The sequence below is a fragment of the Barbus barbus genome, assembly GCF_936440315.1.
Source record: "Barbus barbus genome assembly, chromosome: 8".
Taxonomy (NCBI): domain Eukaryota; kingdom Metazoa; phylum Chordata; class Actinopteri; order Cypriniformes; family Cyprinidae; genus Barbus; species Barbus barbus.
In genome coordinates this window covers 3,257,279-3,283,150 of record NC_136736.1, presented here as the reverse complement: position 1 = coordinate 3,283,150, position 25,872 = coordinate 3,257,279, and the positions used below count along the sequence as shown (strand labels likewise).

The window sequence follows — 25,872 nt, the reverse complement described above, 5'->3', positions numbered from 1 at the left end:
AAATAGGAAAGGTTCTGTATTAGTAATTTTTTGATTATTGGAGACTACAAAAGTGGTCATTAGTATCTGCTCATTTTTTTGTCTTGCTTAGAAGATTTTCATTATAGCATTAAGTAGACCTATGGCTAGGATCTTTTAAATGCATGCAGCTGACAGGTGACTGCGTTACAGCCCTGGATAAATCTGTATTATATTCTAGTCTTTAGATCCTATTTTGCCCGTTATTTGATAACCTCAAGTATGACCACTTGCAGAAGTGACACTTGCAAAAACCACTAACATTCACTAACCTTTATTTAGACAGACAACTCTTCGTAACGGTTGTTGAGAGAGGCTTGTGGGAGTTGCTTATACTCACAGTTGACAGCATTTAATTAATGTCCCCTGAGGAGCTGCTGTTTGCACCTGGGGCTTGAGGAATAGGATGCTGGCTTTGCTCACAGTGAATTAGAAAGTCTCAAGAGTCACAGTGGTTAAACATGATCATTTCATGCCACAGAGATGCTTACGATTCATATGTGTCGATGCAATCTAGTAATATATTTGAAGAAGGTTTGATAACTCATCCCATCTTGTCAAAACTGCTTTGAGGTTTTGTAAAGTTGTGGCTTGTGTCATGAAACTGTTTGAAGTAATGCCTAAACTTTAAAAAAAAATTTTGGTACCTATGGTTCCATGAATAACTTTTAACATCAGGGGAAACTTTCCATTCCCTAAAAGGTCCTTTATAGTGGAAAAAGGTTTTTTAGATTATATAAAATGTTCTTCACATTAATAAAAAATGGTTCTTTTAAGAACTGAAAGGTTCTCTGAGGAACCAAAGACGGCTGCAAAAAAAAAAAAAACTTTTGGAACCTTTAAGAGTGTATAGCAAATGAGATGTCTTTGATATCCTAATTGTTTCCTCTAAAAGTGTAATGCATTCAATGGAGATTTGATCTGACTCTGTGATCTTCAGATCTGTCAGATTTGTCTTCTGAGGAAAAATGTTAGTAATGTGCCTCAATGAGTTTCATAAGAGTTGCAAAACTGCTTCTCAGACATGACTCAAATTATCTGAGCTATATTTTTATCTTTTATTTTATAGCCCTATACTCTTTTTATTTGCAACTATGGTTCCAAATAGAATTTTTAACATCCATGGAAACTTTCCATTCTATATAGTGGAAATAGTTTTTAAATGTTCTTCACATGGTTCTTGGTTCAAGAAGGTTCTTTTATGGAATCCCTGTGAAAACCCTTGTTTGGAACCTCTTTTTCAAGCGTGTATGTTTGCAAATGGATTTGTGGGTGTTTGTACTGTTTTTGCACAAATTCTGTACTCTGCGCCCCCTGAAATCTTGTATAGCTCATTTCCCAAAAACTTCCTGAATAGTTATAGAACAATAAGAGCATCTGAAAAGTGCTCTCTGGTGGTTTCAGAGAAGCGGCTGGAGAATGACCTGTAGTAACCCCAGAGGAAGAGACTGACTCAAACCAGTTCATACCGATGACTCTTCTGGAATGTTCTGACATGCAGCACAATGAGTTCTGTGAAGAACACTGCTGTAGTTGCTTTCTGGCTTTTGTTGTTCCTCTGTCCTTTACCGTGGACATCTTACGTGATGAACTCAGAACTGAGAGCTAAATGAACAATTCTGTCATGACTGCAGCAGTAACTGAAAGCAATGGTTCAGCTGCGTTACCTCACTTGCTTTATCATTGAGTTGGGAATTGCAGTAGAGTCATACTTTTCACAATGTTCTGAACGACACCCTTTGTTAAAAATAATATTCATGGTGCAATTGTGAATCACTGGTTTATGTAATGAATTCAATTAAAAAGAACAATTTGACCTGTGTTATTCAGCATTATTCTGACATGATGCTATATAATCAAGTATATACATTATATAAATAGCTTGTATAATTCATGTATATATATTTAAATAACTTAAAATGTATATTATTTATTTTATATTATTATATATATATAATATTTAAAAAATAATTATTTATATAATATTTATTTGTCAGCGTGATTTTAATGTGATGTTATCAAACTCAAATATTTAAAGTAGTAGATATATGCACAATTTACATATGTTTACATAGATTCTAGTATTTATAGTAGTAATAAATATAGGTACACCTGTTCAACACCTGTACCTATATTTTCATAAATTTCATAAATTCTTATCGGTCGGTTAAACGGTTAAAATTAACATTTTATATTACTTTTTTTTTTTTTTTTATAATGTGTATTTATATTATTTGAAAAACAATAGAAATATTATTTATAAATTCTTATTCTTTTTCTCCCAGGGTTCAAGCTGAAGGACTTCCTCCATGATAATGAAACGTTGTCTGAGTTTCTTGAGAAAAATGCTACCCTGCCCAAGCATGCTGTGAGACAGATAGTGGAGGCTAAGGTCAACTTGGAGAAGGTAAATGAACTGCACAACACAAGCTGTTTAAAAACCCTTGAACGACCAAATCATCAAGAACTTTTTTTTTTTCACAAATATATGTTGTTTGCCCTCCTGGCGTTGTGTTTAATTACCTTCACACATGTATACACAGCACTTAAAATATTTCACACACCGTCTAGTCATTAAATTGCAGCCTGTCATCTATCTTGGGACCGTTATGGCACTGGTTAGTGCAGAGATGAAGCCAATTGTTTTTCAAAGCCTTGTACATACATCCATAAGCTCTCACATGCGGATGACCTTGGTGTAATGGGATACGAGATCAGGGGTAGATGTTGTGGATCATGGATGTCCTGCACAGCTGTACACGTGCTGCAGTGCACTGGAGGGGGGGCTGTAGTCACATGACTGTTGCCGCCAGAGGACAATTCCTGGAAAACTGACACAGGCCGACCGATTCCCAGCACCTCTGACAAATGCACTGCAAGATAGAGACAGCTTTGATAACACCGTACTTCCGTTTATTGAAAATATGCTCAGCATTTCATTCTTCACATATAGCATATGTCTAAAAATAGATAAATTCTTTATGTCGCCCAGCTAAAACCAAATACAGTGGCGCCAATAAATATTTGGATACTTAAGCTGCATTTAAAATGCATCAGATTCATTGCATTAAAAATATTCCACTAACATTTAGCAACCAGAAAGTGTTAAAAAATATGAAGTGCTAAGTTTATTTGTGCTATCTGTCTTTAAAATGTATATATGATTTTTTTTAAAGAGCAAGGACACATTCAATTGACAATAAAGACAATTTTTCTTCAACATTGCTATTAAAGATAAATGTTTCTTGAGCAGCAAATCATCATATTAGAATGATTTCTGAAGGATCATGTTACACTGAAGACTGGAGTAATGATGCTGAAAATTCAGCTTTGATCACAAGAATAAATTACATTTTAAGATATATTCACATAGAACACTATTTTAAATGGCAATGATATATAGCAGTTTTTTTTGCATTTTTGAACCGTGGTCTATGTGCATTTAAGAAACTGAGATTGTTTTAAGTCATATCTTAAGTGTTTCCCAAATTAGCCTTTAGACATCATTTCAGAACATCCTGTTCTTAATAACTGAACGGTGGATTGTGTCTCTGAGAGAGTGACGGAGCTGATAGAGAGTAAAGTAAAGACCAAGACTTGTTTTTTGGGGGGCAGGCTGTGTTTAAATCTGTCTGTTGGGCAAAGGCTGTCCATTGCCTCTTTCACAAAAGAAAGAGCGTGTAATTACTTGATCACGTAATGTTCTTTCTAACAATCATTTGCACCCATTCTCTGGAGATCTGCAGACTTAAATGCATAATTTGAATATCAGATCACCATTGAGAGTCGCATAAATTTGATTGACTTGTGTGTAATAGTCACTTGACATTTATAGCTCAGATGATTGGCTAAAAAAGTGCCCATGAAACAAATATGGCAGCTTCCAGGTTGTGTACTTCAAAATATGATTGCAGAGAGTTTGTTTATTTGTGATCCACAGGTACTAATTAACGGCTTCGGCGTTCATCTCAGAGACCTGTGCAATACCACATCTCTGGAGGAGTTCGTGACTATAGCCGATAAGGACGTGTCTCAGCTAACGCAAAACATCATCTGTCAGTCATCTGCTGAATGGCTGAACAACGCAGAGAGCCACTTCCTGTCCAACCTGGACTTCCTCAAGCCAATACGGGTAAGTAAAAACAACTGTTCCTTCCATAGGACTTCATTATTAACCAACATCACAAGAACTAGAATACAAGAATGAAAGTGCCCGTTAATGATTGCTTGTGAAGATGTGCTTTATGTCCCTTATATTTCACATAGAAGTTGCTTACTGGACTGTAATAATGCAATAAATGCCACAATAAACTAAGGAATCCAACAGTTCTGTAAACCAATTACACACAAACTAGGACAAGTGTATATTTTTGTATTTTAGACCCAGTGAACTCTGAAATCTTCAAGCAAAACAAAATAACATTGAGGTCACACAATGGTCACTTTTACATAATATGTCAATTTTATGCCAATCAGAATAATTATTTCAGCATATTTGTGCATGAAAAGGGAACAGCGATGGCCATCAGCTAGGAGTCTTCACATATTGGGGTCTTTGTGTATGTTCGCTTTAGTTTTCTTTGCGCAGCGATTTAGTTATGAAAGCAATAGAACAATGAGGGCTTTGACATTTTTTCCTAAATCACAATGTTGTAGTCCAGAGTTAGTGTATATGGCTTGCATGCATTTACATTGCCTTACTAACAGCTTACTAATTTTTTACAGAAAAGGCAACCATATTTATCCTATAGTTAATTGGTTAACTGTAAGTCGCCTTACCATATACAGTGGAAAAAAAAGTAAAAGAGTAAAAAAAGTAAAAGAAGTGTGTATGACCTACTGTATATACAAATATTGTTCATGTTTTATTGAGAGACCTTATAATGAGCTGTAATACATCATGATGCTTTTCATTTACCACTTGTATTATTTTGATGCTTATAAGGGTATTTTAAGGTAAAAAGCTGATTTTGGTAGCTAAAGTGGCTTAGTGAAAAATAAATATAACAAAATGTATACTAAGTACTACAAATACATTTACATATGTACTTAATAAAAATACCCCTGCAATTGTACTTTTAGTACACTAAACAGGTATACTTAAATTGTTACAACTAATTTTGTGCACTTTAATTGTGCGGAAGCAGTGCTGAAGTCCAATTACAAAATACTGAAGTAAATTGAATTGTGCTGAAGTGGAACTATTGCAAGTATACTTTAAATATCCTGCATTTAAAGACCGATACTATCCAAAGATCATACAGTCCTCATAAATAGTAACATTAAAACACATTATAGGCTTAATATTAAGAAATGTGCATCGTGCACAAGTAGTTCTTCAAATGAAGTTGAAATATAATTTTTAAATTAGTAAGTCTCGAGGGATATGTCAGTAAATTTGTTTGAACTATAGATTTGAACTATACTTAGTATGAAATAAATGCATTTTAAATATATTACTTTTTAACTAGGTTGTTATATAAACATTATATCGATTAATTAAATATATGTCTATAACGTATACAGTATTTTGTCAGTATTTCTACAGTGAATTTCTGGCAAGCACAGTTGTTATTTTTGCAGTAAATTTTGACAGTAAAATGTGTACAATATGATTACTGTGATAAGCTTATAATGTCTTTTTTATGTTTTGGTCATGCAGAAAGATGTCAAGTCTGACCCGAAGATGATCCTAGATGTGTCTATAGCAACAGACAGTCTGCTGGGGAGTCTGGGAGCATTAGCGGTGGAGGTAAGAGCCCCCGAAAGTATCTCTCACCCTGCTTTTAGGGACTGAACTGGACACCAGAGTGAAGTGTTTAATTCCCACCCCCAGCTTCCCAAATGTCCTTATCCCATATTAGGATCTGGCTAGTCTGGCTTGTTCTAATGCGATAAGAATCAGTGACTGTTTAAATGGTAATCATGATTACATTACTGTTTTTTGATGGGTAATGTTGCATTATGCTAGTCCTGAAAATTTACAAATTTTGTGCTTTGGGGCTAATGAGTCATTAAGATTTTAGTTTTGCCCCAACATTCTTAAAAACTAAAAGTTCTTTAATGATGGTTCCATGAAGAATTTTAAAAATCCATGGAATCTTTTCATTCCACAAAAGGTTCTTTACAGTGTAAAAAGGTTCTATAGATTATTCAGATGTTCTTCACACTAAGAAAAAAATGGTTCTTTTAAAAACTGTTCACAGAAAGGTTCTTTGGGGACCCAAAATAGTCCTTGTACACCATCGCAGGGAAAACCCCCTTTGGCCCTATCAAGATATAACAAGAAACTTGTTTTGCGTAAAGAGACAGAAAGTTCTGTTAATAAATAGCTATTTCGGTTAGCATCCCACACGTCGTTTGTCCCTTGGAAAAACCTCAGAGCTGACGCTTGACATTTCAGCCGTACACTCAGTGTTGCTGCTCGCATGTATTTGGTGTTCAGCATTTAGAAACCAAACCTGAGCGCTAAGTGAGTTAGCAGCAGTAGTTTGGCCCATCATAAGACTCTCGGTTCTCGCCAGCGCTGGGCAAAAGTGCAGAGCTCGACAAATGTGAAGTAGCTTAGAAGTGAAACAGGGACACTGTTTCCTCATCATCTCACAGAGCATTTGCTCATGGGGAATGTGTCTCACATGAAATCTCTTCCCGGTTTTATCGCTTGAAACAGAAATTGAGTCAACGCCAACGCTGCGCTGACTGGCATTAGTTCCTCTTTGTTCTCACATATGAGCGATGCATGCATGCGAGATGAACTCCAGTAACCCTCGCTAAAGCCAGCGGCAGAGAGGTTACTCCAGGTTGTGCTTTATTTCTCCAGTTACTCAGCCGTGTTTGCATGTCTGTCTGGCCTCCAGGGCTTCCTCAGACACCTCATGATAGCGTACAAGGAGACAGCTATAACAACAGATTTCTTCTATGACTAGCAATCACATGAGCAAGATGATGAATCCTTTCCTAATTAAATGATCTCATTCTTCCAGTAAAAATTAACATTAGCTTTACAGGATTAAAGGATGGTGCTATTTTAGTCATGTTTACATAGAACTTAGAATATTTTGAATTAGTTTTTAATATATATTTTCTGTTTTCATTTAAATTTTAGTTAAAATTTTATGATTTTTTTTTATTATTATTATTTGTTTAAAAATTCTATATAGTTGTTATTAATTTTATTAAATTTTTTTTTTATTAAATATTTATTATCCACTATTATTTAGTACACTGTAAAAAAAAAAAGAAAAAAAAAAGTTGTTTCAATTTAAAATAATTTGTTACCCCGCTGACTTAAAATCTTTAATTTAGTCAACTAAAATATTCCAGTTGTCCCTTAAATTAACATTGAGTAACTTAAAATTTAATGCTGACTAAACTAAAAATTTAAGTCAGTGGGGTAACAAATTATTATAAGTTGAAACAACTTTTTGAAACTATTTTTTTACTGCAACAATTTTTTTACTGTATTATTCATTATATATATATATATATATATATATATATATATATATATAATGAATAATATATTAATAATATATACTATATATAAAATATGAATAATATATACTATAAAATATATTTTAATGGTTTTAGATTTAGTTAATTATAATAACCCTGTTACAGGATGTCAATGTCTAACTGCATGCGTGATTTCTATTGGCTGAGTTCATTCCCTGTTGAAGTTAATTGTGGATAAGCAAATTAACCCGGCAGTAAAAGTCTTTGTTTCTCAGATGTGTTGATGGTGATTTTGGAAATTGCACATGACAAAAATTTTTACAACCCTGTGAATCATATTGACTCATCTTTTACAAATCTGACCGACTATAACCTGTTCACGCAAATGCTTATGTAACACCACGTAAGGCCATCCATTTCCAATAAAATGAAAACGCTCTCATTATCATCATGCTATAATTCTCATAGCCCACTTTTTCTGCATGCATCCATAAATGTGATGGAAAAGTCAGAAAGTAGGTTATCTTTTGTGTTCTTGAGGTCTCTCCGGTTTGATCAGACAGTTTGAGAATGACTGATAGTAACATCGTCCTCGGCAGGCATGTGTGAGCGTGTCACAGCAGCGCCTTTGTTCTTGCTGTCGGGCAAGCGGCACAAGATATGGTTTTCATAAACTCCCTTTCATTCCTCTCCATGATTACCCTGAAGACACTTACATTCATCATCTATTTTTATAGTTTTGCTTCGGTTTTTTTCTCAGTTCTTAAACAAAATTAACCATCATTATTTACTTAGCCTCATTTCCAAACCTGTGTAGGCCGTTTTGTCCATTTAGAAGGCAAAATTAGGCTTTTTGATTGATTTAAATATCAAAATAAAAGCATCATTACAGCAGTCCATGTGCTCTTTTCTAAGTCATACGATAGTGTCATGTGAGGAACCGACTGAAATTTAAGTCATTATTCAATGAAAGTGAACGCAAATGAGAAGACTATCAACTTACATTTAGTCTGTTCCTGGCTTTAGAAATCATGAAATATGTGCAAATTTCTCTTTTAGTGTTTCACATTAAAACAAGAGTATATATCATGCCATGGTGAGGAAATAATGACATAATAAAAATGACTGCACAATACAGACATCCAAGAGCAATAAGCATGTTTCTGTATTATCATTATTATTATGTTTGGGTTTGGTCAGCTTCGGTAACACCCTTCAGCTGACAGTGACAACACTTCATAATACCGGTAATACACCCTCTGACACATAGAGGTATAATGTCCCAAATGCAGGGAGGCACGTGGACTGCACACTTTAAAACATCCAAGTCACTTCTGAACAAGATTATGTAACGGGATAGCGAGTTTTGAAATTAATATGCAGCTGTAACAATGAATGACGTACTTTGAGAGAACTGAATAAATACAGTCCAGGGTGCTGCGGTGTTTACATTTGCTTTTCTCAACTCCAGACAAACAGCAATTCCTTAGCATAAGTTTTGTGACGTTTGACCATCACAGGGTTCTTCACTCATCCATGTCTTTTCCATGTCATTAGTTTAGGCTTTTATTTTAAATTAGTACATTTTAAGACAAAGAAAAGACAATTAGGTTCTGGAAACGAACATATTACAGGGGTCTCTGTAAATAAAAAGATATTTAATGAAGAAAAAAATCAGAAAAATCAAAAATCGAATTAACTTTTATTAGGCAAATACATTAAATTGATCAAAAGTGAGAGTAAAAACATTTATAATCTTACAAAAAATCTATTTCAAAAGATGCTGTTCTTTTGAACTTTCTATTTATCAAAGAAATCTGAGGGGGGGGGGGGGGAATCCACAAAAAGCAGCACAGCTGTTTTCAACATTGATAAAAATAATAACTGTTTCTTTCAGCAGCAAATCAGCATATTATAATATTTCTGAAGGATCATGTGACACTGAAGGCTGGAGTAATGATGCTGAAAATTCACAGCAATAAATTACATTTAAAAAATAAAAAACAGCTATTTTAAATTGTAATAATATTTCACAATATTACTGTTTTTTTTTAATCAAATAAATGCAGCCTTGGTGAGCAGAAGACACTTCTTTCAAAAACATTTAAAAATCTTATCAACGGCAGATTTTTGAATGGTAGTTTATACACTTTTTGACTCTTTTTGGCCTTTTTAAAAAACTTTTCTTCTTACTGTTTTTCAGCTTGCGAGTATGAAGAGCTGGCGGGACATGCGCAACGAGATCCTGTACCTGACAGGCAACAGCACACAGTCCCCCAACCACATGTACCAGGCCGTGTCCCGTATCGTCTGCGGTCACCCGGAGGGCGGAGGCCTGAAGATCAAGTCCCTCAACTGGTACGAGGACAACAACTACAAGGCCCTGTTCGGGAACTACGGCAATGACAGCGACCCCAGCTCTGTTTATGACAACTCCTCCAGTGAGCGAAGCTGTATTGCTCTTTTTTCCATCCTTTGCAAAAATATTATATTTCACGTACCCTGCTAAAAACCCTCTTTTCTTTAGCGCCCTACTGCAACAGCATGATGAACGGCCTGGAGTCGAGTCCCATATCCCGCATGATCTGGAGGGCTCTGAAGCCGCTGCTCATGGGGAAGATCTTGTACACTCCAGACACCCCTGCCACCCAGAGGATCATACAAGAGGTCAGGAGACGCCATTGGGCGAAACTAATTATGCTAAACTAGTGTTGAGCAGGTTTCTGTGAGTCAAAGATTTGAACACATGCACATTCTCATTCTGTATTATTACTGTTTTTAATATTTTTTCTAATAGTAAAGTCATCAGAAACTGTCTTACTTTAGTAGTTTTCATATAGTTTTATTTTTAATCAGCTTCCATTTTTATGTTTTCATCTTAATTTTTGTTTGTTTTAATCATTTAAATGTATATATTTGCTTCGGCTAATTTTTATTTTGGTTATTTTTAGTAATTAGGTTTTTTTAGTTTAAGTAATTTTATTTGAGCAACTTCAACATATTAAACATATTTTGTTTTATATTTTATTGCATTCATTTTATTTCAGCTAGTTGCCAGAGCAATATTTTTTTACATTTTTAAAGTTGTTTAAGTTTACATTTTTAAAGTGTTAGTTTTTCATCTAATATTTAGATTATATTATTTTGCCTTTATTTCATTTAATGAAAACAGTTTTTTAATAGTTGTTGTATTAGTTAACAACAACAGAACTGAAATAACACAATATAGGAATATGTAGTGATTAAAACATGTTAAACAAATCAATACTTATAAAAATCTAAATCTAAAACTAAAGATAAAAACAACACATATTATACAACTTAATTTCATGTAATTGCATAATATGTGGACACATTTTATATTAATCTACAAAAGTAATTTAAGCAAAAACCTGTGGACCAAAAGGTTTTGAAGATCATGAGAAATATAAATTCAGACATCTCTTCTATGACTATTCATCTCTGAAGTACAGTATATACAATATTTTATGTATCTCTTTATATATATATATATATATGTGTGTACTTTTTCAAGGTACTGATATGGACTGCTTGATTGATATATATATACTGTATCAATCCAGCAGTCCATATCATTCATTTAGCTGACGCTTTTATCCAAAGCGACTTACAATTGCTATATATGTCAGAGGTCGCGTGCCTCTGGAGCAACTAGGGGTTAAGTGTCTTGCTCAGGGACACATTGGTGTCTCACAGTGGATTCGAACCCGGGTCTCTCACAACAAAGGCATGTGTCTTATCCACTGCGCCATCACCACCCGCCATATCAGTACCTTGAAAAACGCAATCTGGGGGAGCATCTTAACTGTCTCTCTGTTTGTCTCAGGTCAATAAGACGTTTCAGGAGTTTGGTGTGCTCAGGGACCTCGGTGGCATGTGGGAAGAGATGAGACCAAAAATCTGGAACTTCATGGAGAACAGTGAGGAGATGGACCTCGTTCGGGTGCGTCACACACACACACACACACACAGACACACACACAGACACACACACACACACACACACACACACACACACATCTGTCTGAACGCAGATAACCTTCCTGAAACAAAAGACACTGTTCCTGTTAGTCGTGTCCGAGTACATGACTGCTGCTTGAAGCTCCAGTAGTGAACTTCACACTGCCACCTTTTGGACAAAAGCCATACTGCATTTTAACCTCACCACTGAACTCACATGGCACACAACGTGTGGCAGTCTGCAGGAAGCACACTTATTACTGGAGATCTTCATATCCTTATTCTGAGGACCTATTTGTAGCTAAACGAATGAAAAAGTGTGCTGCATTAGGTGTTTTGTTGTCATAGGCACACAATGCGTAACTCACTATCACTTTGCTATGTGCATGACTTTCAATGCGGTCCGGAAAAAAAGAAGCAAGCAAAGAAGCAAGTAATTAAATAAAATAAATAAATAAAAGTTACATTATTAAAACAAATAAAAATTGGATACATTTTTATTAAAGTGTTATTATTTTAATTATTGATGCACTAATTTACAGTACAATAATTAAATGCTTTATTAAATATAATATAATAAGACTTTATAGAAAAAAGCTTTATTTACCTTAAAAATGTTTTCCAAATATTTTAAATATCTTTATATTATTACCTTTACACAGCATAAAGTATGTTTAAAAGTGTGTAATAAAAATGTTTTCAAATGATGTGTTTTGTTTACATTTACTGATGCATTAATTTATAGCACCGGAAATAAATAAATAAAAATTGGATTAAAACAAATGGATTATAATTTGATTATATGTCTGTCTAATAGTACACTATGTGTACTGAGTATATGTATGTGTATATTACACATTGTCATCTGTATAAGTCTGTACGTATGTATGGTAATGTCTATATGTAAATTGTTTATATGTAAATTGTCTATATGTAAATTGTTTCTGCAGTGTCTGGAGCACGCTCTCAAGAATTTCACTCACGAAGGCACACGTGCTGTGGTGATGTGACAATAAAAGTGATTTGATTTGATTTTGATTTGATTTGATTAAAATAAAAAATAAGTACAAAAATAAGTAGGAAACCCCCCCGAAATAATTTTACTTGATTGAAAATTAAAAAAGAAAAATATATATATATATTATAGACATCTTTATAAATGTAATTTTTATGAAGTACACAATACAAATTTTCAAAAAAAGTAGCATGTCATAATTTTGTTAACATTTTGTTTTTTTTTCTACATTTATTTATGCACTAGTTTAAACTACCAGAAGCCATATATCTTGTACGGCTACATAAGCTACATCATATTTCAGTAATTCATTAAAATGCTATTTCTCCTAAACAGACGCTCCTCCAGAACAACGCTAGCGCTCGCTTCTTTAACACCAAGCTGAGCGGGACAGACTGGCGCGTGGAGGACGTGTCCAGCTTTCTGTCCAAGCCTTTAGAGGACACCCGTCCCCATGGCTCAGCGTACACGTGGCGGGAAGTGTTCAACGAGACGGATCAGGCCATCCAGACCATCTCACGGTTCATGGAGGTACGCCTGTACACAATCGTCTTCATTACACAAACACAAAGATCAGATCTGACTGGCTTGTTCATTATAATTGACTTGACTGATAATGTCAATGGTTATGTGGACATCTTATGATCGCTGCTAATTAAATGGTTCTGAGAAAACTGAATCTGTGTTTTCAGTTCATGTCTTACTTTTCTGGGTCAGTGTGTCGCAAAAAGAAACACTTCTCAGTTCTCTACTGAATCACAGTAACAAATCAATTATGCTGCAAACCACCAAAGCAGGTCAAGCCAGTCCAAAGTTAGCTGAACTGACTGATTACTTCCTTAAATAATCATGTAAACTGGCCCTGATTTTTTGATTGCCAGAATTGCATCATTCGGCCTGACCCCGACTTCTTTCCGATAAACTGTTTATTTTCATTCTCCCACGAAGTGTGTGAACTTGGATAAGCTGGAGCCGGTGGCTAATGAGGAGCGTTTGGTAAACAAGTCCATGCATCTGCTGGACGACCGCAAGTTTTGGGCTGGGATAGTGTTTCCTGACATGCAGACCAACACGTCCGACCTGCCGCCCAACATCAACTACAAGATCCGCATGGACATCGATAACGTGGAGCGCACCAACAAGATCAAGGATGGGTAGGAGACATGCGCTTCTGATTATAGGGAAAATGAGCAGGATTTTATCTGAAGTCTCTGAGCTGATGGTTGTGTTTCGCTGTAGATACTGGGATCCCGGTCCTCGAGCAGACCCGTTTGAAGATATGCGGTACATCTGGGGCGGCTTCTCCTACCTGCAGGACGTGATTGAACACGGGATCATACGAGCTCTGACCGGCAGCAAGGAGAAAACGGGAGTTTACATCCAGCAGATGCCTTATCCCTGCTACGTGGATGACATGTAAGAAACAGCATTCTTCAGCTTTTAACTTTAAATGAACTCTGAAACTCAGGTTTCATTCACAGTTTCATGCAAAAACAAATCAGTAACAATTAGGCTCAGTGCTGCATTGCTGTCTTTTTATTCTTATTATTATTTAGTCATTTAGCAGACGCTTTTATCCAAAGTGACTTTCAAATGAGGACAACAGAAGCAATCAATTGTAGTATTAAAACAACTAAAAACAGATCCAAAACTAAAAGCTAAAACTTTATAAATATACCCATACACATTTTAAAAATAAAGAAATTAAATAAATATGACAAATGCATACAACAAAATTTCAAAACTTAACATTTAAATGAAAAACCAAAAAATAAAGCTAAAACTATTCAAAATATTAAAGTACAAAAGGTATAAGAGTATAATAATGATTCTAACATAACACTAAGCCAAAAAACTATTTATATGTATATGTACAACCACACACACACATACACACATGCATACATACATACACATATATACATTTATAAATTCAATATATATATTTATTCCATGCTCTGTCTGAATACTCGATTCTGATTGGCTGGCAGGTGTTGATTAAATTCGTTTAACTGCACAGGTAGTTCCAGGTCAGTTTAATCACCGTTCCATATTAATGTGCTGCTTTAATTGATGCACACTAACCAACACACATCACACACACACACACACACATACAGAGAGAGAGAGAGAGAGAGGTCGGAGATCACAGCTTGTGCTGCACACACACATACACTTGTTGTCAGCACTTCCCTGCGATTTTTATTGCTAAAATAAAAGATAGCTACTAGATCGCTACATTATATTCCCCAGCAACAAGGTGATAAAATCGCTGTTTTTGTTTTAGAAAAACAAAAATCGCTGTTTTAGTAATTGTTTGTAGAGAGACTGTCATCTCTCTCTCTCTCTCTCTCTCTCTCTAAATATAGTCTTACCACACTATTTCATCTCTGTGTCTGATTTGAAGCGGGCAGAATGCTGAGCTAACGAGCCTTAACTGACGAAAATAACCATAATTTTTACCCATTCGGTCAAATATTGCGCTGCAAAGAGCAATACAAGTTTTAACATGTCTATAACTTGGCAAATGACCATGGCTAGCCGTGCATTAAAGGATTTTAATGCACTTCGCGGAGGCAACCACACTCCGCTTTGCGTCGGGCGGTTCTTTGCCTCCACATCGTGCATTAAAATCCTTTAATGCACGGCTAGCCGTTGATTATCCCTTACTTATTTAAAATCTAATTTGTATGAATTATTTATTATTTATCTTCAATCAAATTGCTGTTATTGTTTGCTTATTTCAATTAAAATAAATACATTTTTAATTCATTTTACTTTAATTCTACTTTTATTTTTTGTTTGTTTGTTTGTTTATTTAAAAATCATTTATATTTATTTAAATCTAATTTGTATTGTTAGCTTATTGTTTTATTATAATCAAATTGCTATTATTTAAATTTTTTATAAATTTTTACTTTTATCTTTTTAATTTACTTTAATTTTTTTTTGTTTAAATCTAAATATGTATATGTTTATTCTCTTTACTGTAAAATGTATTTATTTAAATTTTATTATTTATTTATTTTAATCTATTTTGAAAATTATATTTTTTTAATAATTTTTTTTACATTGTTTTTATCTAAACATTTCCTCATTTGAAAACTCCTCTAAATGCATTTAAAGTCAGCTGACCACTAAGTTATCTCATATCAACTGAAGTAAACCTCAAAAGTGAGTGTGCTATAGATTTGATTTCAGTAGAGTTAGCATGTTGTCAAGCTAAGAATGTGATATTATAATAAGCATAAAAACACAAATAATGGGTATAATTGCCAATTATTAACTATACTGGGCTTATTTCAGTGCATTATGAGATTAAGAGATGCGCATGATGCTGCTTTTGCCCTAAACTATATTTTAGCAGATATCTTTTGAAACGGACGTGCTCTTGCGTGTTTTATCAGCACAGAATCATTGTTTATCTTCATGCTGAAGATGTAACCCATCCTGTCTGCTCTGCCCTAGTTTCCTGCGGGTAATGAGCCGCTCTATGCCTCTGTTCATGACTCTGGCTTGGATGTACTCAGTGGCCATCATCATCAAGGGTGTGGTGTACGAGAAGGAAGCCCGGCTCAAGGAGACCATGAGGATTATGGGTCTGGATAATGGTATATTGTGGCTGAGCTGGTTCATCAGTAGCCTGATCCCACTGCTCATCAGCGCCGCCCTGCTGGTGCTCATCCTGAAGGTGCGTATTGTCAGAGAGTGATATAAAAATATAACCCTGACAACTATTTAACATGGTTTTGTTTGTCATGTTTTGCTCAGATGGGGAATCTGCTGCCGTACAGCGATCCTGGCGTAGTCTACTTGTTCCTGGTCTCGTTTGCAGTCGTGACCATCATGCAATGTTTCTTGATCAGCACACTCTTCTCCCGCGCTAACCTCGCCGCGGCCTGCGGGGGCATCATATACTTCACTCTCTACCTTCCCTATGTGCTGTGCGTGGCCTGGCAGGATTACATCGGCTTTGGAGCCAAAGTAGTAGTGGTGAGTGTAAATGTTATTCGTAAATGTCATCTGCTTTGCCTTTTGCAATTACACAGCGCCATGGGTTTTCAATATTTTAGATGCTGCGGACCCTCAGATGTATTAATTCTCATGCGAGCCATCTACATAGTTTGTATAGTGTTATAAAGACCCAATTTATACTGTGAAAAAATATATTGTAAGATGTTTAAATTACTGTAGATACTGTAGATGTATTATCTATTGATTTATTTATTTTAATCAAATTTGTATTTATTTATTTTTAGCTATTTACATTTTAATTATTATATTTTATTATTTTAAACAAATTAATTTTAATAACATTTTTATTAATTTATTTAATATCAAATTTTGTATTTATTTTTAAATAGATTTGTATATATTTATTTTAAACTAATACTTATTTATTTATTGCATATTTATTTTAATCAATTTATTTATTTAATTTATTATTTTAATTACATTTCTTTATTATTATCTGTCATTGTTTTATTTTAATTAATTTTGTTTAGTTACTTTAGTATTTATTTATTTACTTACTTTTTTATTATTATTAACAATTTTATTAACATTTTATACACATTTAATTTAGTTATCTTAATTAAATTATTTTATTAGTTTTGATTTTATGCATTTATTACGATCACATTTGTATTGATTTATTTTAATCTATTTTATTGTTAATTTTTTTTTTTATTGTAATCGATTTTTATTTGATCCTTTTTTTTTGTTTAATCCAGTTTTATGCATTTATTTATTATAATCAAAGTTGTATTTATTTATTTATTTATTTCAGTTTATTTAATTGTTTATTTTGATTATTTCAATCCATTTCTATTAATTGTTTTCATCTCATTTTGTATTATTAATTTCTTATTAAATTTTTTACACCCCTGACCTTTGCTATTTAGAGGTGTTTCCCGTCATGTATTGAACGCCTCTGTCTCTCTTTCCTCAGAGCCTCTTGTCTCCGGTGGCGTTCGGCTTCGGCTGTGAGTACTTTGCTCTGTTCGAGGAGCAGGGTGTGGGCATCCAGTGGAGTAACCTGCTCTCCAGCCCCATGCAGGAGGACAGCTACAGTCTCACCACGTCCATCTCGCTCATGCTCTTCGATTCGGTGCTCTACGCCCTCATGACCTGGTACATTGAAGCTGTGTTTCCAGGTACATGGCTTTTTGAAGAGATGTACTTTCAAGACATTGACAGCTTTGGGAAGTTTCTCATGGTCTAAAAATGTCACTCCGACAGGTCAATACGGTATCCCACGACCCTGGTACTTCCCTTTCACCAAATCATACTGGTGTGGAGAGAAATGTGGTGGGATTACATCAACACCGACCAACAAGAAAGAAAATGCTGAAGGTAGAGAAATGAAACCAAAAATCGAACCAAAATCTAATATTTATATACAGTATATATCTAAATTTCCAAGAATGCTCTAATATACACTAAAGTTTTCAGGATGGAGCCAAAATCTAAATATTGCATGTAAAGATCCAGTTTGATCTGTTTTCTAGCTGTATGCATTGAAGAAGAACCGGCTCACCTGGATCCAGGTGTTTACATCGAGAACCTGATGAAGGTTTACAGCAACGGCAAACTGGCGGTGGATGATTTGACTCTGGGTTTTTATGAGGGTCAGATCACCTCCTTCCTGGGTCACAACGGTGCTGGGAAAACCACAACCATGTACGACAACTCAGATCCTTTTATATCTGATGTTAATAAAGTCATTTTGTTAATAAGAGAAGCTCAATATTTCTTGTTTTCTTAGGTCTATCCTCACTGGCCTGTTTCCACCAACCTCGGGCACCGCTTACATCCAGGGCAAAGACATTCGCACCGATCTGAACACTATACGCCAAAACCTGGGCGTCTGTCCGCAGCATAATGTCCTATTTAGCATGTACGTTACACCAAACACAGATTTTAGGAGCTCATTTTTTTGTGTATATGACATAAATAATAGCAGCTCTAAATATGGACCGTGTTCTCGTTCATGTGTTTCAGGCTCACCGTGGAGGAGCACATCTGGTTTTATGCACGTCTGAAGGGTTTGCCTGAGGAGAAGGTGAAGTCTGAGATGGAGCAGATCGTGTTGGACCTCGGCCTGCCTCATAAACGCAAATCTCGCACCAACCAGCTCTCAGGTACGGAAAGCACATTATGTAACAGCAAAGATTTTGCTGCACAATTTCTAAGATTTTTTATTTTTATGCTCACCAAGGCTACATTTTATTCAATCAAAATAAAAACAGTAAAATTGTGAAATATTATCACAATTTCAAATAACTGTTTAATTTATTCCTGCGACGCAAAGCTGAATTTTCAGCATCATTCCTCCAGTCTTCAGTGTCACATGATCCTTCAGAAATAAATTGTATATGCTGATTTATTGCTTAAGAAGCATTTATTATTAATATCAATGTTGAAAACAGTTGTGCTGCTTCATATTTTTGTGAAAACAGTGATACATTTTTTTTTCCACCGGATTCTTTGATAAGACTAAGAGCAGTATTTATTTGAAACAGAAATCTTTTGTGACATTGTTAATGTCTTTACTGTCACTTTTGATCAAATTAATGCATCCTTCAAATTTTTGCACAGCAGTGTATGATCCATTTTTGTTGTATTTCCAGCTAAAATAACTGTATTGTGGTATAAAAGTACTCAGACACTGTGAATAGGATGAAAGGTAACAGAACTAACTGTTATGGTCTTTATAGGAGGAATGCAGAGGAAGTTATCAGTAGCGCTGGCATTTGTTGGAGGGTCAAAGGTCGTGATCCTGGATGAGCCCACAGCTGGAGTCGATCCTTATGCTCGCCGGGGCATCTGGGACCTGCTGCTCAAGTATCGCCAAGGTAGGCAGATTCTGTTTTAGCAAACACTGTCGTGTTGATCTTGCTGAAACGTCCATTAAGTCGTGTGGTTTACCTTCAGGACGCACGATCATCCTGTCCACCCACCACATGGACGAAGCTGATATCCTGGGGGATCGCATTGCCATCATCTCCCACGGGAAGCTGTGCTGTGTGGGCTCTTCTCTGTTCCTCAAGACCCAGCTGGGAACAGGATATTACCTGACGCTGGTGAAGAAGGACTTCGATCTCTCGGTCAGCTCCTGCCGCACCTCCAGCAGCACCGTCTCCTACTCCAAAGCGAGCCTCAAGAAGGTGCGAATGTTTAATATGTGGTTTGGATAAAAGGGAATCTCCATATTTATATTAATGACCAAATCTATAGTTTTCTTGGTGCCATATTTTGTGATTTTCATTGTCTCTGCAGGAGGACAGTGTATCTGAGAGCAGCTCTGATGCTGGACTGGGCAGTGACCATGAAAGTGAAACCACCACCATAGGTATATAGCAGGGTTATTATAGTTAACTAAAACTATTCTACTATTTGATTAAAATAAGTAAATGTGAAATACATAGAGTATGTTAGATGGAAAACTTTAACTAAACAAAACTGAACTAATTGAATCACTAAAATAACTAACTTAAATAAATAAAAAAATAAAACTGAAACAAAAATGAATTTAAACTAAATATTAAATGGAAAACAAAAATTAGAAATGTTGATGAGCAAGTAACTGAAATAAGTTTCAGCTCAATCACTGTACTTACTAACTAAAATAAATAACTAAAACTAAAAAGGGAATTAAGATAAATGAAAACAAAAAATTAGACAAAAATTATAAATCTTACCTTGAAATAAAAAATTATTTTAATGAAATATTAATATTTAATAAAGAAAATACCCCAAAACGAATAAAAATGAATTTTAAAAAAATTAAATTGAATTAAAAATATTAAATTGAACTAAAAATAAAAAGATCTAAATCTAATTAAAATATTAATAAAAATTAAAATACTAAAATAGCACTGATATATAGACTTAATAAACTCTTAAAGAGAGAGTTCATCCCAAAATTATTATTTACTCACCCTCGTATTATTCCAAACCCACTTGTTTTGGAGCAAAGCTCTAGTCATACATGCATTTTGAATGTTTTCTCAACTCTTTCTGTATTCCAGACATCTCCTTGATCTCCAATGTGATTTTCAAGCACGTTCCTACAGCCAGACTGGTTGAAGATCTCGGTCATGAGATCACTTACGTTCTGCCTTACGAGTCGGCCAAAGACGGAGCGTTTGTGGAGCTCTTCCATGAGATGGACGACCGGCTCACTGACCTCGGCATTTCAAGTTACGGCATCTCTGACACAACCCTGGAGGAGGTAACGAATCATTGAAAACCCTTCAAATCTCTTTATTTCATTCAGTTCATTTCATGCAAGAATGTGAATATAATTGGTTTGTATTTGATTATTTTGAGCAGATTTTCCTCAAAGTGGCAGAGGACAACGGTGTTGATGCTGAGATGTCAGGTAAAACCGAACACATTTTACTTTCACTGTCAATGCTTCATGTAAAAATTTAGAAATAGTGTCTCTGGAATCATATGAGTCACTGTGTTTCTCCCGTTTTGTCGTGGATCAGATGGGATTATACCTGCACGCAGGAACCGCAGACACGCTTTTGGTGACCATCAGAGCTGCCTGAAGCCTTTCACTGAAGACGACTTTGATTTCAATGACTCAGAAGGTGATCCAGGTAGTTACTTTGCCCATCCTTCATCCATCCCACGTACTTTATATCTGAACCATCATCTCATGTGTTGAAGTTTGATGTATGTGGTTTAGAGCATGGCCAGTATTTTCATTTAGATTTTTTTTGTTTTTTCATTTTACCCTATTGTTGAATTTAAATTTGTTTGCATTCATTTTTACTTAATTTTACTTTTATAGTTACTTTTAAGTTTTTAAAATAAATTTTAGTTAATGTTTTAGTAATTTTGTTGTTTGTTTTTGTTGCTTTTATTAGGGTTTTTTTAATGATTTTTTTAGTGAAATTATAACTACATTTAAAAAATATTGCCTTACTTTTTTAGTTATTTGCCATTTTATTGCAGTTTATTTTATTTCAATTAGTGCACATATTATATAAACAAATATTTTTTTAGTTATTGATTGAACTTTTTAAAATATTTGTTTAAATGTTTGTTTATTTATTGTAATTTATTTCATTTCTGTGATTCACTTCAAACTGTCTGTTTTAGTTAATCAGAAACTGATTCAGTGATTCATTTGTTATTTTGGTGCATGTGATTTCATATGACTGAAAATATATTATTATTTCTTTTGCTTATTTACTGGAAGATATGGCATTTGGTAAGCATTATAACTGTTTTTGGGTGGATGTGCACCTGCAGAATCTCGTGAGACGGACTGGTTGGGCGGCGCTGATGGTAAAGGTTCGTACCAGGTGAAGGGCTGGAGTCTAATGAGACAGCAGTTTGTAGCTTTGCTCTGGAAACGCTTCCTGTACGCAAGACGTTCCCGGAAAGGTTTCTTTGCTCAGGTATGGTCTTCATACAATATTTAAATGAGTATTTCTGTGTTGTCTGTTTGCAGTTCCTTAAATGTAATGTCCTTAAAAACGCATCTTTCCAGATTGTGCTTCCCGCTGTGTTCGTGTGCATCGCTCTGGTCTTCAGCCTCATTGTCCCTCCCTTCGGAAAGTATCCCAGTCTCGCTCTGGAGCCCAGCATGTATGAGGAGCAGTTCTCCTTCATCAGGTACACACTACCGCTACACACTCCAAACATTTGCGCCTGCTCTTTAATTCCCATGATTCTTTGAGAGTCTAATGACTGGTTTCTGACTACAGCAATGATGCACCAGAGGACAGACACACAAACAAGTTACTAGAAGCTCTGATGGACAATCCCGCTTACAATGAGCAATGCACAGACGAGCAAAACGCTGCGTGAGTCTTCAGACTTTTTTCCAATTTTGCTTTGTTGTAAATTAAATATATTAATATAAAAATATTAGTGAATACAATTGCATCTAGAAGATTCTTATTTTAATTGACAGTCAACTATGAAAATTCCTGTAATTAAAATCCCAGCGCTTTATTTCAGTTATTTAGTTATTACCAGAGATATCGATTTATCTATTTATTGATTTTTCAACATTTATCAATTATCAGAGATTATTTATATAGATTTGTATGGAAGCTGGTTTGTACCACTGAATAAAAAAGGTCATTGCAACTCGCAATTATGACTTTTTTCCCTCCGAATTTCAAAAAATAAACTAGTATCAAGAATTCAGTATTGCGTGATATAGTCGCAATTCTGATAAAAAAAAGTCAGGATTGCGAGTTTGTATGCAATTGTGAATTATAAAGTCAGAACTGTGAGATATACACACACACACAATTTTTTAAAAATATCAACGTTGGACTTTAAAATTCGCAACTGAGTTTATATCTCACAATTCTGACTTTATAACACGCAATTGCGAGTTTATATCATTCAGTTGTGAGAGAAAAAAAAAAATCAGAATTGTGTCACAGCTGCCTTTTCTAATTGATATTCAGTGGCAGAAACAGGCTTCCATAGATTTGAGTATCCAATAAGTAAAAAAAAAAAAATTTTTAAACGTGGGGAATTAAATGTTTTATGGGTTTTTTTTTTTTTTGTGAAAAGGAGCAAATCATGTCCGATTAAAGATGGAGAGTGGATGGTTCCAGAGGTTCCCGAGACCGTTCAGGACATATTCATAAAAGGGAACTGGAGTATGGAAAACCCATCGCCTCTGTGTGAGTGCAGCTGTGAAGGAAGGAAAAAGATGCTTCCCGAGTGTCCACCAGGTGCAGGGGGTCTACCACCGCCTCAGGTAGACATAGTCACCAAATACTTAGCAATATTGCTTTATTATGTTTCAATGACAGTACAACAATCTCTTCTGATTTCCCTTAGATCAAAGTCACCACTGATGAAACCTTGCAGAATCTGACAGGCAGAAACATTTCAGACTACTTGGTGAAAACATATGCACAGATTATTGGGAAAAGGTGAGTTAAGCCAATTCAGAAATAAAGGCTTGCTTGATGTTTCTGCTTTTCATTCTCCTGAATGTGCTTTAACTCTGAGTTGTGTTGTTTCGTCTGTTCAGCTTGAAGAACAAGCTCTGGGTCAACGAATTCAGGTAAACTTATCAGTTCAGATCTATTATGGCAAGGAAAGGAATAATAATCCAGTGGAAGATTTGGGCCTCAAATCTGTTTCTGATTGGCTGTTTCGCAGGTATGGTGGATTCTCATTGGGTGCTAGAAGCTCTCAGGCCCTCCCCCCTGGTGATGAGATCACCGATGCCATCTCTCACATTCGTAACCGCTTCAGTCTTCAAGCGGTATGTCACCTGTGTTACGTTTATGGCTGATGTTTAAACACCAGCTAGGGCTCATAAACCTGAAAGCAGTTGTTGCCCAATGTTTGGGATTTACCTGCCTTCAACCTATTTGTATTGTGCAACCTACAGGGAACCGCAGCTGACCGCTTTCTGGGAAGCCTGTCAACTTTCATCCGAGGTCTCGATACCAAGAACAACGTGAAGGTGAGTACACTGCATTCCGACTGGATGTATTTGTCTGACCTTACAGACATAGATGTCATGTTTGTCATAGTCTTGATGAAAGTTTGCACACTTTTTATAAGTGGTCAAATAAAGACTTCACAAGACTTACAAGTGCTTGATTATGTAAATGTGTCTTGGTGTGATTAATCCGTCAAGAGTGTTAACACTATTCATAAACAGCTTTAGATATTGTCCAGTAGAAAATTGACTAAACTTAAGGTGCCATTATATAAATTATGTCCTTGTTTTAAGTCTATAATGACTAATATTATTGATATTTAATTAATAGAAATATATAAAGAACTACAAGTACATAAATAATTTTCTAATAAAATTAATTATTTATAATATATATAATACATATGATTATATCATAATATTATAATATTTGTATATATATAAAAATATATGTGTGTGTGTGTGTGTGTGACCCAGGATCACAAAACCAGTCTTAAGTGTCAATTTTTCGAAATTGAGATTTATACATCATCTGAAAGTTACACATGAAATTACATGTATTCACAGGTCTTAATGTCTTTTATATGAAAGCATCTAAGAGGTGGAGGCTGTTAGAGACACAATGCAAAGTTATTAGTTGAGGCCAAAGTCAATCTATTTTTGTAGATGGACAGTCTATAATTATGCCAAAGCTCAAACATTGCTGATTGCACAATGTCAAATCATTTTGTTGATCTATAAGAGCAAGAAGAGTGACATGATTGTGTCCTATTACAGATTTGGTTCAATAATAAGGGCTGGCACAGTATCGGAGCGTTCCTCAATGTCATGAACAATGCGGTCCTGCGTGCTAATCTGCCCCCCGGCCTGGATCGCTCCAAATTTGGCATCAAAGCATTCAACCATCCACTCAACCTCACCAAAGAGCAGCTCTCACAGGTGGCGCTGTAAGTAACCAAGAGCGTAGTTCACAATCCACTCCATTTCCAGTCTTGATATATCTGACCTTTGACCCCATCTGCTTCCCAGAATGACGACCTCAGTCGATGTGCTGGTGTCCATCTGTGTCATCTTCGCCATGTCTTTCATCCCGGCCAGCTTTGTGGTGTTCCTCATCCAGGAGAGAGTGAATAAAGCCAAACACATGCAGTTCATCAGTGGAGTGCAGCCCTTCCTCTACTGGCTGGCCAACTTTGTGTGGGACATGGTGAGGATTTTGTAAAATGTTTTTATTCTAAACGAATCAACACCTGTCCAAATGCCATTTGACTGATTGCATGTTTGTCCTTCAGTGCAACTACATTGTCCCGGCAACCCTGGTCATCATCATCTTCGTCTGTTTCCAGCAAGAGGCCTATGTGTCCTCCACCAATCTTCCTGTTCTCGCACTCCTGCTGTTGCTCTACGGGTAAGACGCAAAAGATCGGTCCAGTAGCCCTTACTATTTATTATACACTACTGTTCAAAAGTTTGGAGTCAGTAAGTTTTTGTTTTTTTTTCCTTTGGAACAAATTAAGCAAGAATGCATGAAATTAATCAAAAGTGTCAGAAAAGACATTTATAATGTTACATATGATTTCTATTTCAAAGAATAATGTCTTTTGAACTTTCCAGTCATCAAAGGTTTCCACAAAAAATTATAGAAATGTTTCTTGAGCAGCAAAATGCATATTAGGATAATTTATGAAGAATCATGTGACACTGAAGGCTGGATTAATTATGCTGAAAATTCAACTTTGCATCACAGGAAGAAATTACACTTGAAAAATATTTTCAAACAAGATACAGTTATTTTCACATTATTACTTTTTGATCAAACAAATGCAGCCTTGTTGAGCAGAAGAGACTTCTTTAGAAAACATAAAATCATACAGACCCCAAACTTTATCCGATTTTTATAGACTATATGTATGATATATCTAAAAATATGTCACTAATATGAAAGCTTTGGCCGTGTGCA

General features: G+C 35.2%; 1 protein-coding gene across 2 annotated transcripts in view; it reads left to right on the top strand.

Moving 5' to 3' along the window:
- The window catches only part of LOC306873432 (phospholipid-transporting ATPase ABCA1-like), a 37,535-nt gene that overhangs the window by 5,037 nt on the left and 6,626 nt on the right, over positions 1 to 25,872 (top strand). Inside the window, exons 6-38 of one of the 2 annotated variants that reach the window (XM_079422712.1) lie at positions 2,304 to 2,425; positions 3,959 to 4,150; positions 5,681 to 5,770; positions 9,677 to 9,914; positions 10,001 to 10,140; positions 11,321 to 11,437; positions 12,806 to 13,000; positions 13,418 to 13,623; positions 13,709 to 13,885; positions 15,938 to 16,160; positions 16,241 to 16,462; positions 17,421 to 17,625; positions 17,711 to 17,824; positions 17,980 to 18,151; positions 18,237 to 18,368; positions 18,473 to 18,612; positions 19,189 to 19,326; positions 19,406 to 19,638; positions 19,751 to 19,823; positions 20,503 to 20,705; positions 20,807 to 20,855; positions 20,968 to 21,072; positions 21,740 to 21,888; positions 21,981 to 22,105; positions 22,198 to 22,296; positions 23,024 to 23,213; positions 23,297 to 23,391; positions 23,493 to 23,525; positions 23,624 to 23,729; positions 23,859 to 23,933; positions 24,690 to 24,859; positions 24,942 to 25,119; positions 25,205 to 25,320. In XM_079422712.1, the coding sequence (XP_079278838.1) occupies positions 2,304 to 2,425; positions 3,959 to 4,150; positions 5,681 to 5,770; positions 9,677 to 9,914; positions 10,001 to 10,140; positions 11,321 to 11,437; positions 12,806 to 13,000; positions 13,418 to 13,623; positions 13,709 to 13,885; positions 15,938 to 16,160; positions 16,241 to 16,462; positions 17,421 to 17,625; positions 17,711 to 17,824; positions 17,980 to 18,151; positions 18,237 to 18,368; positions 18,473 to 18,612; positions 19,189 to 19,326; positions 19,406 to 19,638; positions 19,751 to 19,823; positions 20,503 to 20,705; positions 20,807 to 20,855; positions 20,968 to 21,072; positions 21,740 to 21,888; positions 21,981 to 22,105; positions 22,198 to 22,296; positions 23,024 to 23,213; positions 23,297 to 23,391; positions 23,493 to 23,525; positions 23,624 to 23,729; positions 23,859 to 23,933; positions 24,690 to 24,859; positions 24,942 to 25,119; positions 25,205 to 25,320 (4,822 nt within the window). Of the gene's footprint in view, positions 1 to 2,303; positions 2,426 to 3,958; positions 4,151 to 5,680; positions 5,771 to 9,676; positions 9,915 to 10,000; positions 10,141 to 11,320; positions 11,438 to 12,805; positions 13,001 to 13,417; positions 13,624 to 13,708; positions 13,886 to 15,937; positions 16,161 to 16,240; positions 16,463 to 17,420; positions 17,626 to 17,710; positions 17,825 to 17,979; positions 18,152 to 18,236; positions 18,369 to 18,472; positions 18,613 to 19,188; positions 19,327 to 19,405; positions 19,639 to 19,750; positions 19,824 to 20,502; positions 20,706 to 20,806; positions 20,856 to 20,967; positions 21,082 to 21,739; positions 21,889 to 21,980; positions 22,106 to 22,197; positions 22,297 to 23,023; positions 23,214 to 23,296; positions 23,392 to 23,492; positions 23,526 to 23,623; positions 23,730 to 23,858; positions 23,934 to 24,689; positions 24,860 to 24,941; positions 25,120 to 25,204; positions 25,321 to 25,872 lie in introns of both variants that reach the window. The other variant, XM_079422711.1, reaches the window with a different exon arrangement.